General features: G+C 32.3%; 1 protein-coding gene and 1 pseudogene across 1 annotated transcript; both read left to right on the top strand.

Moving 5' to 3' along the window:
* The first annotated feature begins 364 nt into the window (after positions 1-364).
* LOC131168733 (premnaspirodiene oxygenase-like) lies at positions 365-2,289 on the top strand. The gene is made up of 2 exons (XM_058152490.1): positions 365-1,346; positions 1,444-2,289. The coding sequence occupies exons 1-2, from the start codon at positions 423-425 to the stop codon at positions 2,110-2,112; spliced, it is 1,593 nt and encodes a 530-aa protein (XP_058008473.1). The 5' UTR covers positions 365-422; the 3' UTR covers positions 2,113-2,289.
* Positions 2,290-7,578: 5,289 nt separating this feature from the next.
* Positions 7,579-10,915, top strand: LOC131169440 (lysine-specific histone demethylase 1 homolog 1-like; annotated as a pseudogene).
* The last annotated feature ends 464 nt before the right edge of the window (positions 10,916-11,379 follow it).

The following is an 11,379-nucleotide window of genomic DNA, read 5'->3' as shown; positions in this document are numbered from 1 at the left end:
CTTTAATTTAGAAGTCATTAGAATCATTTTTAAAATTAAAAATTGAAGTTGGAATTTGATTAGGAAAAAGCTAACACTTATTGAATAGGAAATTTCTACTTATAGTTAAGTGTATAATTTAATTAATAAAAATTAATAAATTATAGTTTTTTATAGGATTTATCATATTTTTAAAATAAGTTTTACTGTATTTTTAAATAAAACTTATCATGATTTCAAATAATTTATGAATTATTAATTAAAAAACTTTATACGCTCGGATGTAAGTAAATTTGGTCTCACTTATGTGATATATGAGTCTCATTCAACATATTGTGTCTACACTCACCGAAAAAATTTTCTACATAAAGGCACGTAGAGGAAGTTGTTCTCAAACCCAAAAGAAGCAACCAAGTTAATACTTTTGTTTTCTCCCTTGAAAGATGGTAGCACTTGCTTTCACCCCTTTGAAGATGGGACCTCCAACCTTTTTGTCTATCCCCCTTAACACTGCTCCTTCTCACTTTGCTTTAAGAGTATATTGCCAGAAAACTGCAGCAGAAAACACCACCAAAAGACTGCCTCCAGGGCCAAGAAAATTGCCTTTCATTGGAAACCTGCACAATTTGGCAGGTTCACTACCGCATCATGTTCTTAAAGATCTAGCCAAAGAATATGGTCCTCTCATGCATCTTCAGCTGGGTGAAGTTCCAGCTGTTGTTGTATCATCAGCTGAGATGGCTCATGAGGTGATGAAGACACATGATCATGTGTTTGCTCAGAGGCCTGAACTTATTTCTTCCAAAATTTTGTCATATGATAGTTCTGATCTTGTCTTCGCCAAAGGAGAATACTGGAAGCAAATTAGGAAAATTTGTTTAACAGAACTTTTGGGTGCTAAAAAGGTCAAGTCCTTTGCTCCTATTCGGGAAGATGAGGTTTCAAATCTCCTTGAATCCATCCGCTTGGCTGGAGAATCTCCTGTCAATTTGACAGAGAAGATTTTCTGGATGACTAGTGTCATAGCTTGTAGAGCAGCTTTCGGCAACAAATGGGAAGATCAAAGAGCAGTCATATCAATAGCCAGGGAATCTCTATCGCTATCAGGAGGATTTGACTTGGCTGATTTATACCCTGCACGAGAATTTCTTCATGTAATCACCAACATGAAGCCAAGGTTAGAGAAAATGCGTGTCAAATTGGACAAGGTTTTGGATAGAATCGTAAACGAACATAAGCAGAAATTGTTGAGTGGCAAAGGTGAATCTGAAGACGCTGAAGTTTTAGTTGATGTTCTTCTCAGGCTTCAGGGAAGTGGTAGGCTTGAGTGTCCTATTACTATTGACAATGTTAAAGCTATCATCTGGGTTAGTGTTTCTGCTACAAAACCTTTTTCTTGTCGATTATTTATATATTAAAAACTAATTAATTAACAAGAGAATTTTCTTGCTTTAATTTCTCCAGGATATGTTCGTTGCTGGAACTGATACTTCATCAACAACAACAGAATGGGCTCTAGCAGAAATGATCAGGAACCCAAGAGTCCTGAAGAAGGCACAAGCTGAGATAAGGGAATCCCTTAAAGGGAAGGAAACAATTTCCGAAGAAGATATTCAAGGATTACAATACCTAAAGCTGGTGATCAAAGAAACTCTAAGGATACACCCTGCAGTACCCTTGTTACTTCCAAGAGAAAGTAAAGAAAGATGTGAGATTGGTGGATATGAAATCCCTGAAAAAACCAAAGTGATTGTCAACGCCTGGGCGATAGGGAGAGATCCAGAGTATTGGCAGGATCCTGAGAAATTCATACCAGAGAGGTTCAGTGACAATTCCATTGATTTTAGAGGGACTAACTTCAACTACATTCCATTTGGAGCTGGAAGGAGGATATGCCCTGGTATGACTTTTGGTCTTGCCAACGTTGAGCTTCCTCTTGCTAAATTACTTTACCATTTCGATTATAAGTTGCCGGAGGGAATGAGACCAGAGGATTTAGACATGACTGAATCCTTTGGAGCAACTGTTGGAAGAAAGAATAACTTGCAGCTGATTGCTACTCCTTACGTACCTTCTTCATCCACTTGTGAGGCCTCAACTCAAAACATGGAAGCAATGGAAGTTCTCAAATAAAGTCAGAATCATTGAAAAATAATATGAACGCAGAAAAGAAATAATGTAAAATAATTATGTAGTCCGGTGCCAGCTGACCATCTTGCAATTTAATTGCATCACTTTTGGTTAGCCGTCGGCTTGTTGCTCCACTTGACTTTGTGTGTGTATCTATATATATATATATATATATATATATATATATATATATATATATATATATATATATATATTAATTTTTATAAACTTTGTCTCTATTTTACCTTCATCTCTTAATTTCAATTTCTTACTAAAAAATTTCTCAACTTTTCTTTAAATTTCATAGACCTTTCTTTCTCTGACATAGACACATCGGTCGTTTTAATAACTATTTGGACCTAACATAAAAATATAAATATCATCACAATGATTTGCTTTCTGAAAAAAATAGAAAATTTACTCTTCACTGAAATTATTGAAACTGCATTTATAGAGGTTAAATTATAATTTAGAGGGAATTTTTTACTCTAAAAATCTATTATTATAAGTTAAAGGGATTTTTTTTAAATAAAATTAAAATTTAGAGATTTTTAACAACAAATTAAAGTTAAGGGACATAAGTGAAATATGAAGCAAAGTTTAGGGATGTACTATAAAATTTAATATATATGGCTAGGGGTGGTAATTTTAGACACGACACGAAAATATGGGGTTTGAGTTAGGTTTATTTGTGTTCGTGTCGAATTCGTGTCGATCCATTTATGACACGGTTATAATCGTGTCGTATCACCGGTTAACCCACTAATCCGACTTGACACGTTTATAATACAATTGAATATTCGTGTCACGTGTTGACCCTTGACTTACTAAACTATTTGACCCGCTATGATCCATGAACCCACTTACATAGCATGTTAAATAGGTTAAATCGTGTCAAATAAATGAGTTATTTCGTGTTAAATGGGTCGTTTTAAATGTGTCGTATCGTGTTTAATACATCTAATATAATTTAATATTAATCGTGTCGTGTTGTGTAACCCGTATAATAGAAGGGTTGTATTCATATTTAAATTTTTAACACGACTTGTTAATCGTGTAGTGTTCGTGTCGATCTTAATCGTATTCGTGTCGCGTGTTGACATGACACGAACAAAACTCATCAACCCGAATTACCACCCCTATATACGGCACCAATTGATAATTCATTTTAACCCTCCTAAAATAAGAGAACAACTTGTTTATTTCTGATTGGAGATTTAGGATACAACTGTGATGCAGCCGGTAATAAAAATTCAAGCCTATGGCAAGAATTTATAAACAATTTTGCACGGGCTAAATCAACAAGTCTACAAGGCTACATATATATTTATAGAAGAATTTTACTTATATTACAAGTATTACATTAATTACTAAGTATTTGAAGATTATACATTTATACTCAAAAAATTAATTTTAATAAATACTCTTAAAAAACTAAATTTTAATAATTACTCAATAACTACTGCTTTGAAAAACTAAGTTCTGATAATTTCTCAATAAATATTATTTACTAATATTTATTTTATCGAAAATAATTTATATATAAAAAATGTTTCATGTGAAAATGGTAAAATAGCAAAACAAATCTAAACTTTTTTTTGTGTATTACTCATTTTATTTAAAATTTTTAATTTTAAACAATTTAATCATAAATTTTAATTATTTTTTTAATTTGATTTCTCTCCCTCTCACACACTACACCCAATCACTCTCCTTGGTGCTCAATTTTGAAGGAATGAGAAATGGAAGATAAAGGGTGTGGGAGTGAATAGGATGATACTATCTCAGGGCTGCCATTTCCGTAATTTGCAAACCTAGCAAAAGGATTAAGATCTCTTTCTCTCCATTGCCACCCCCCGCCGCCCCGCCCCGCCCCGCCCTCGCGCCCCCCCCCCCCCCCGACCCGACTGCCATTTCTGTAATTTTTGCAGACCCAGCAAAAGGATTAAGATCTCTCTCTCTTGCACCCCCGCGGCACACCCCTCCCCAACAAGCTGTCATTTCTGTAATTTGTAGACCTAGCAAAAAGATTAAGATCTCTCTCTCAACTACACACAATAGGTGAGTTTTTTGGTGTTCAATTTTGAAGAGCGTGGGAGTGAATAGGATGATATTATAATCTTAGTGGCTGCCATTTCTAAGATTTGCAAACCCAACAAAAGGATTGAGATCTTTTGACTAAACACTTTGTGGTTCACCTATAGGTGGATGATTGATCACCCACATAAATGGCTCAGATTTTTTTTTTCTTTTCTCTTTGTTATTTCTTTTTTTTTTTTCTAACAAAATGTTTGAACTTCTAAAATTAATATCATGAAATGAAATGTATTTCCTAAAATTTATAGTATTTTTATATTTAAATAATTTAAAATTTAAGTGAAAATAGTATTTATTTTCTAAACAATAAATTTAAATGAGATTTTTTTATAAAAAAAAACGCAATATAATATTTTCTTAAGTCTTTCTTTAGAAATCTTTTTACTTTTGAATTTATCTTGTCATTGTCAAAATCAGCAAGTAATAGCCCCCTTGCTTGTGCTATAAATTGTGTTCATAGTGATTGGGATCATGTTATTTCAGAGGCTTTAGAAGTGGCACTGGGACTTCATTTGGCTTTTGTTTTGTCCTTTTCAATGATTGTTTTTTGTTTTTTATCCGGCTTTTCAATGATTGTTAAATCTGATTGTAAGTATGTCATTAATAAATTACAGGAGGGAGTAATGGACTTGGTGTGGCTCTATTAAATTGCTGTACTTTTAGCGGACGTCTTAAGCCATGCAAATTAGAAATGACAGCAAAGGAGGTTTCACTTTCTCTATCGTCCGTACAGGAAATTAAGGTTGCTGCTAAGGAGCGCGCAAAGGGGTTAATTACCAAAAGGGGTAATCGAAAAAAGAAAAAATTAAAATAGGTGAATTTAAAATTAATTATTAAAAATGGATGAATTGTGTTGAGATAGATGAGTTGAGTGTGATACGCTAATTATAATAGCGTTTTTAAGATTTGGACGCTATTTATAATAGCGTTGGGATGAAAGGTTTAAAAAGAAAGCTGGATACTATTTAAAATAGCGTCCAGCTTTCCTTTAAATAATAAAAAATTAATTAAAAAAAAATTAAAAGTTGGACGCTACTTATAGTAATGTCCAACATCTTTTTTTTAATTTTTAATTATTTTATTTTATATTTTAAATAAAATATAAATATTATTTTAATAAATAAAATTATAATATTTAATAATATATATTATAATATTTTTATTATAAATATTATTTTTAATTTAAAATTAAATTAAAATTTAATAAAATAAAAAATTAAAATTAAAAAAATAAATAATTAAAAAAGTTTAGGAAAATTAGACGTTACTATTTATGATTTTATTTATTAAATTTTTTATTTTATTAAATTTTAATTTAATTTTAAATTAAAAAATAATATTTATAATAAAAATTTAAAATATATAATATTACCGTGAGAGATGATGTCATAGGAAAGAAAATACAAAAAATGGATTAAAAATTTAAAATTACAAGAATGGAATGCGAGTCTAAATAACATTTTTATTTGAGAGCGTCAACTTTTGTTTTAATATTTTTTTTAATATTTTAAATAAAATATAAATATTATTTTTATAAATAATATTATAATAATTAATATTATATATTATAATATTTTTATTATAAAAAATTATTTTTTAGTTTAAAGTTAAATTAAATTTTAATTAAATAAAAAAAATTAAAATATTATTATAATAAAATAGTTAAAAATTAAAATGAAAAACATGGACGCTATTTATAATAGCGTTCCGATTTTATTTTTAATTTTTTAATTATTTTATTTTATATTTTAAATAAATATATAAATATTATTTTAATAAATAATAGTATAATAATTAAAATTATATATTATAATTTTTTATTATAAAAATTATTTTTCAATTTAAAATTAAATTAAATTTTAATTAAATAAAAAATTAAAATTATTTTTCAATTAAAAATTAAATTAAATTAAAAATTAAAATTAAATTACATTACAAATTTTTTATTTTTTTTAAATTTAATTTTAAATTGAAAAATAATTTTTTATAATAAAAATTATAATATATAATTTTAATTATTATACTATTATTTATTAAAATAATATTTATATTTTTATTTAAAATATAAAAATAAAATAATTAAAAAATTAAATAAGAAGCTGGACGCTACTTATAGTAACGTCCAGGTTTTCATTTAAATTTTTTAATTTTTTATTATAATAATATTTTATATTTTAATTTTTTATTTAATTAAAATTTAATTTAATTTTAAATTAAAAAATAATTTTTATAATAAAAATATTATAATATATAATATTAATTATTATAATATTATTTATTAAAATAATATTTATATTTTATTTAAAATATTAAAAAAATAAAAATAAAAGCTGCACGCTGCCCCAGCTTTTTTTTTTTTTAAATTTAAATAACGTCCACATGCTATACGCTATTATTAATAGCGTTTCAGACATTAAAACGTTACTGGTACTAGCGTTTTTATGCTCTTGACTTTTCTCACCCCGATCAGGTAAGTTTTTCACATCTCACCTAATTTTAATAATTTTTATTTCCACGTTACCTTCATACGGTTAATTTCCCCGCGCAAAGTTGGTTTCTTGTGGCGATTCTTCTTTTTATTTTTTTTATTTTAATTTATTATTATATAATATAAATTAATCTATAAAAAAATAAATTATAAGTTAAAAATATAAGTTTTATATATAATTTTATATAATTTTAATATATATTTTTTTAAATTATAATATTTAAATACATTAAAATAAATTTTTTTATTTGAATAAATTATGGGAAGCGGGGCAGAAAGACTTTTTTCATTCCTATTCTCATCTCACACTATCAAAATCAAAGAAAATTGATTGAGTTGGAAGCTGGTTGCATAGGTTGGGCAACCCTTTCTATCCCATGCAAATGGCCACTCGTTCCTCGTTGCTCTGCTCTTGTTTGAGCAAAGTCTTGTTGGGGGTTTGATAATGAATGCACATGGTTTGAAGAATGTCCACTTTTTATATCTAATTTGTAAGGACTTTGATGTGATGTAATGTCTCTTTTTGTAATAATGCAGTTCTAAACTGAAAACCAGCCAAAATTGCCTCTCAGTCCAGTCTAAAGCCCTTCGGGCACCAATATGAATCGAGCCATGGCAGGCCTATGCTTGAATAATTTTGAGTTACTCAGAGGGGCAACAAAGCCGATGGGCTACAAGCCCAGCTTAGACGTTCTCTACCTCTCTAAGGAAAGCCTTATTACCCGTATCCAAACAAGCCGACACCTTATTGTAAACCCAATCGAAACTCCGGCAGTGCCGGAGCTTCCCCGAGATCCCTCAGACGACTCCTCATCGGAAACCGACCGTACCCTCTCTCCAACCCATCCCTCAAAACACATTAACGATCCACAAAATTATTCTGAAAACCACTTCCCACAATCATCCGAAACCCAGTCTCCACCACTCAATACGACACTCGACGCCCCCGTTTCAGACTCTTAAGACTATTCGTCCGACCGATCGCCGAAGACAACCTTGGCGAACAACCCCCAAACCCCAATTCTACAGACCCTGGTCCGCCACCAAAACGACGACCGTAGGAAGCGTTTCTTCACCAAAATCAATGGCAACCCATCCTTCCGCCGCCAGAGGATAGCCGGAGGCCAGTCCAAAGAAGTCGACGTCGAAGCATTGATTGCAATATCCGTAGGTTTTCCTGTGGATTCGCTCACCGAAGAAGAAATGGAACCAAATGTGGTGTCTACAATTGGCGGCACCGAGCAAGCTAACTATATTGTTGTGAGGAACTACATTCTTGCTCGCTGGAGATCAAATGTGTCGATTTGGCTGACTCGTGATCACGCTTTTGAGTCAATCCGAGCCGAGTACAAAATTCTGCTTATAACTTTCTACTAGAACATGGCTACATCAACTTCGGGTTCGCTCCTGCTGTTAAAGAGGCGCAAATGGTGTTGCATGAACGGGCTGATAGAGCCAGTGTGGTTGTTGTAGGTGCGGGTCTCGCTGTGCTAGTTGCAGCGAGGCAGCTAGTGGCTATGGGTTTTAAAGTGGTCGTCTTGGAAGGTAGAGCACGGCCAGGTGGTCGTGTCAAAGCGAGGAAGATAAAGGGCGATGAGTGGTGGCTGCAGCAGATGTTGGTGGGAGTGTTCTTACTGGAATCAATGGGAACCCGCTTGGAGTTCTTGCAAGGCAATTGGGTTTATCACGTCATAAGGTTAGAGATATTTGCCCTTTGTATTTACCTGATGGGAAGGTTGTTGATTCAGAGATTGATTCTAGGGTAGAGATTTCGTTTAACAAGTTGTTAGAGTTTGTAAGCTTAGGCTGGCCATGATTGAGGAAGTTAAATCTGTTGATGTTAACTTGGGCACTGCTCTTGAAGCTTTTAGGCATGCACTTAAAGTAGCTAAGGATTCACAAGAGAGAATGCTATTGAATTGGCATCTCGCAAATTTAGAATATGCAAATGCTTCATTAATGTCTAATTTGTCTATGGCGTATTGGGATCAGGATGATCCGTATGAGATGGGAGGTGACCATTGTTTTATTCCTGGAGGTAATGATACCTATGAGGCAATGTCTCCAGTGGAGTCTTTTAGAAGGGTCCTAGAAATTTTGCGAGGTATTTTTCCATCCAAAAGGGATTCTTGTTCCAGATCCAGTTCAGGGCCTCAAGCAGTCTGTACCCGCTGGGGGAAAGATTGCTTCACATATGGGTCTTATTCTTATGCTGCAGTTGGGTCTTTGGGAGATGATTATGATATTCTTGCTGAAAGCATTGGAGATGGAAGGGTTTTCTTTGCGGGAGAGGCAACAAACAAACAGTATCCAGAAACGATGCATGGAGCTTTTCTAAGTGGGATGAGAGAGGCTGCTAACATATTGAGAGAGGCCAAGATGAGGTCTTTGGCTTTGACTAGCAAATTAAATAATCATACAGAGGAATGTGATGATTTAACTAAATTATATGATTCCCCTGATCTGACATTCGGGACCTTCTCTATTCTATTTGATCCCAGGTCAAACGATCTTGATTCTCTTTCATTATTAAGGGTCAAATTCCAACGACCAAAATTGGATTCTTGCTCGCTATGTCTTTATGGTTTGATTTCCAGGAAGCAGGCCATTGAACTAAGTGAGTTAGATGATGATGTAAAGAGGATGGAAATGTTATATCACAACTTTCAAGTAAGGTTGGTTGCTAGGAAAGGCTTATCCGATGATGGGGATTCCCTTATAATGCACATCAAGGCATCTAGGTCCAGTCTAAGTGTTGGGATTTGAGATGATGCAGGGCATTAAAACAGAAAGTCTTTCTTTTGTTGTCCTATGAGTGAAGGTGGCTAACTATTGGCTTCTCCAAAATTTGACTTTTCTTTGGAGCTGGATTAATTTAGTTCAGAGACAATTATTTGGGTAAATAGTTCAGGTACTTCCAAATTGATTTTTAAAGTCCAGTTATGCATACCTGGGTTTTGGCTTTTGACGTATTTTATATTGATATTCAAACATTGATTTGGGCATAATATTTGCTCAAGGGTAGAACAAGATTTACTCTCCTTTCCAGAAACAGGGGTCCACTATTAGAAATTATAGCATGGATGGGTGTTTAGTTTCTCCTAGTCTTTCTAATACTTTATTACATCAGAGTAATTTTTTAGAAAGATTGGAGAAGTATTCAAATTGTTCTTTTTCCTTTCAGCAGATTGAAGCTGATTGTATAGAATTCCAGTAAACTATCTGTTTTTATGCAATCCATCAATGCATATGAAAAGTAAGCATAAATTTTGGGTTATGTTGTGAGATTTACATGGCCCCATAATTCATCTTATTAAATAATTTACTTTGTCAAGATAAATAAATCATTTGAATAATTTGGAAAATCACTAATAGCAGAACTTTTTCCTTTCATGATTATTATAAAAATTTAAAAAGAAAAAAAAGAAAAAAAAAAAAAGAGGAAAGTTGTCTTTGTACTCTTTAACAGAAATGTGATGCATGGACGGGTGAGATTTTAAATTTTTTGTTGTTTCACAGAGGCAGTGGTCCTTCTTCACCTTCAGTTGTCAAACTTGCTACTCCTTTGTTAGAAATTACTTCCAAGGAACGAGTGTAGTATAAAAGTTTTAGGTCAGTCAGCTGTTATGAAAATTTGGAGAATTCCATCATTTCCAATCTTGAATTCTGGTGATATAAGCAAGAGAAAGATTTAGGCTTGGATAGGATTAGGAGCATTGAGGAGATTCACTTGTTTTCCTCAAGTTCTTGATCATATGTAGATCAGTGCTTGTTTAGTTGATGAGAAGAGATTCAATTCCAGGTGCTGGCTGCTTTTTCTGGAGGTGGTTGAAATGACTGGTCTTGTAGGAGCAAGTGTGCAACTTTTTGGTCAGGTAATGCAGCAGTTGACTAATAAAGTAATAATCAAAATTATTATTTAGAATTATTGATAGTTATTAATGGCATTGTTTCAGCTTCTATGGGCATCAATGTGCAAATGCAAGTATTGGTCTGGTAGGTGGAATATGGATGTTGATATCGTGTAGCGCCTGAATCCTGCTTGAAGTGCTGAATATCTGCCTATGCTGAGCATTCTTCCATTTCAGTTATTCTAAATTAATATTACTGAGTAACAAACATGCAAGTCTAGTTTACATCAGTACTACGCAAATTTTGACTTGAATGTAAAGTCCATACTATTTTACGTGGAACTGACAAAGCTGCCGAGATATTGCTGAATTTTTTAATGTTTTATATTTTAGTTAAAAAGCAATGGTTATTCTTATTTTAAGCAAATTAAAAAAAAAATGTTTTTATTTCTGTTTGTAAATCTTTTGCTTTGACCTGCGAAGCATGGAAATGCCAATCATCGGTGTTTCCCCATCTTGCAAACGTTTTAGGACAAAAGCGGCAAGACAGGCCAACCGCAGACGACGCGTTTGTTAGAAGTTTAAAATCGCATCGACGCAAAGTCGCATACTAGAGCCTTGATGCTACGAGGATCGCTGATTCCGGAACAGTCGCAGCAGTTAAGAAGAAATTGATGTTGTGGCTGTCCTTTTTTTAATTTAGGGCCTGTTTGGATATTAAGTGTTTGATAAAATTATATTTATAATAAGGGTATATATCATATAATTTATTTTATTATTTAAATAAATATAAAATTATAAATTTATTACATTATATTAAATATATAATTATTA

Source organism: Hevea brasiliensis, chromosome 1, assembly GCF_030052815.1.
Source record: "Hevea brasiliensis isolate MT/VB/25A 57/8 chromosome 1, ASM3005281v1, whole genome shotgun sequence".
Taxonomy (NCBI): domain Eukaryota; kingdom Viridiplantae; phylum Streptophyta; class Magnoliopsida; order Malpighiales; family Euphorbiaceae; genus Hevea; species Hevea brasiliensis.
Note: the sequence above shows the minus strand (reverse complement) of the source record. Positions and strands in the feature narration are given on the sequence as shown.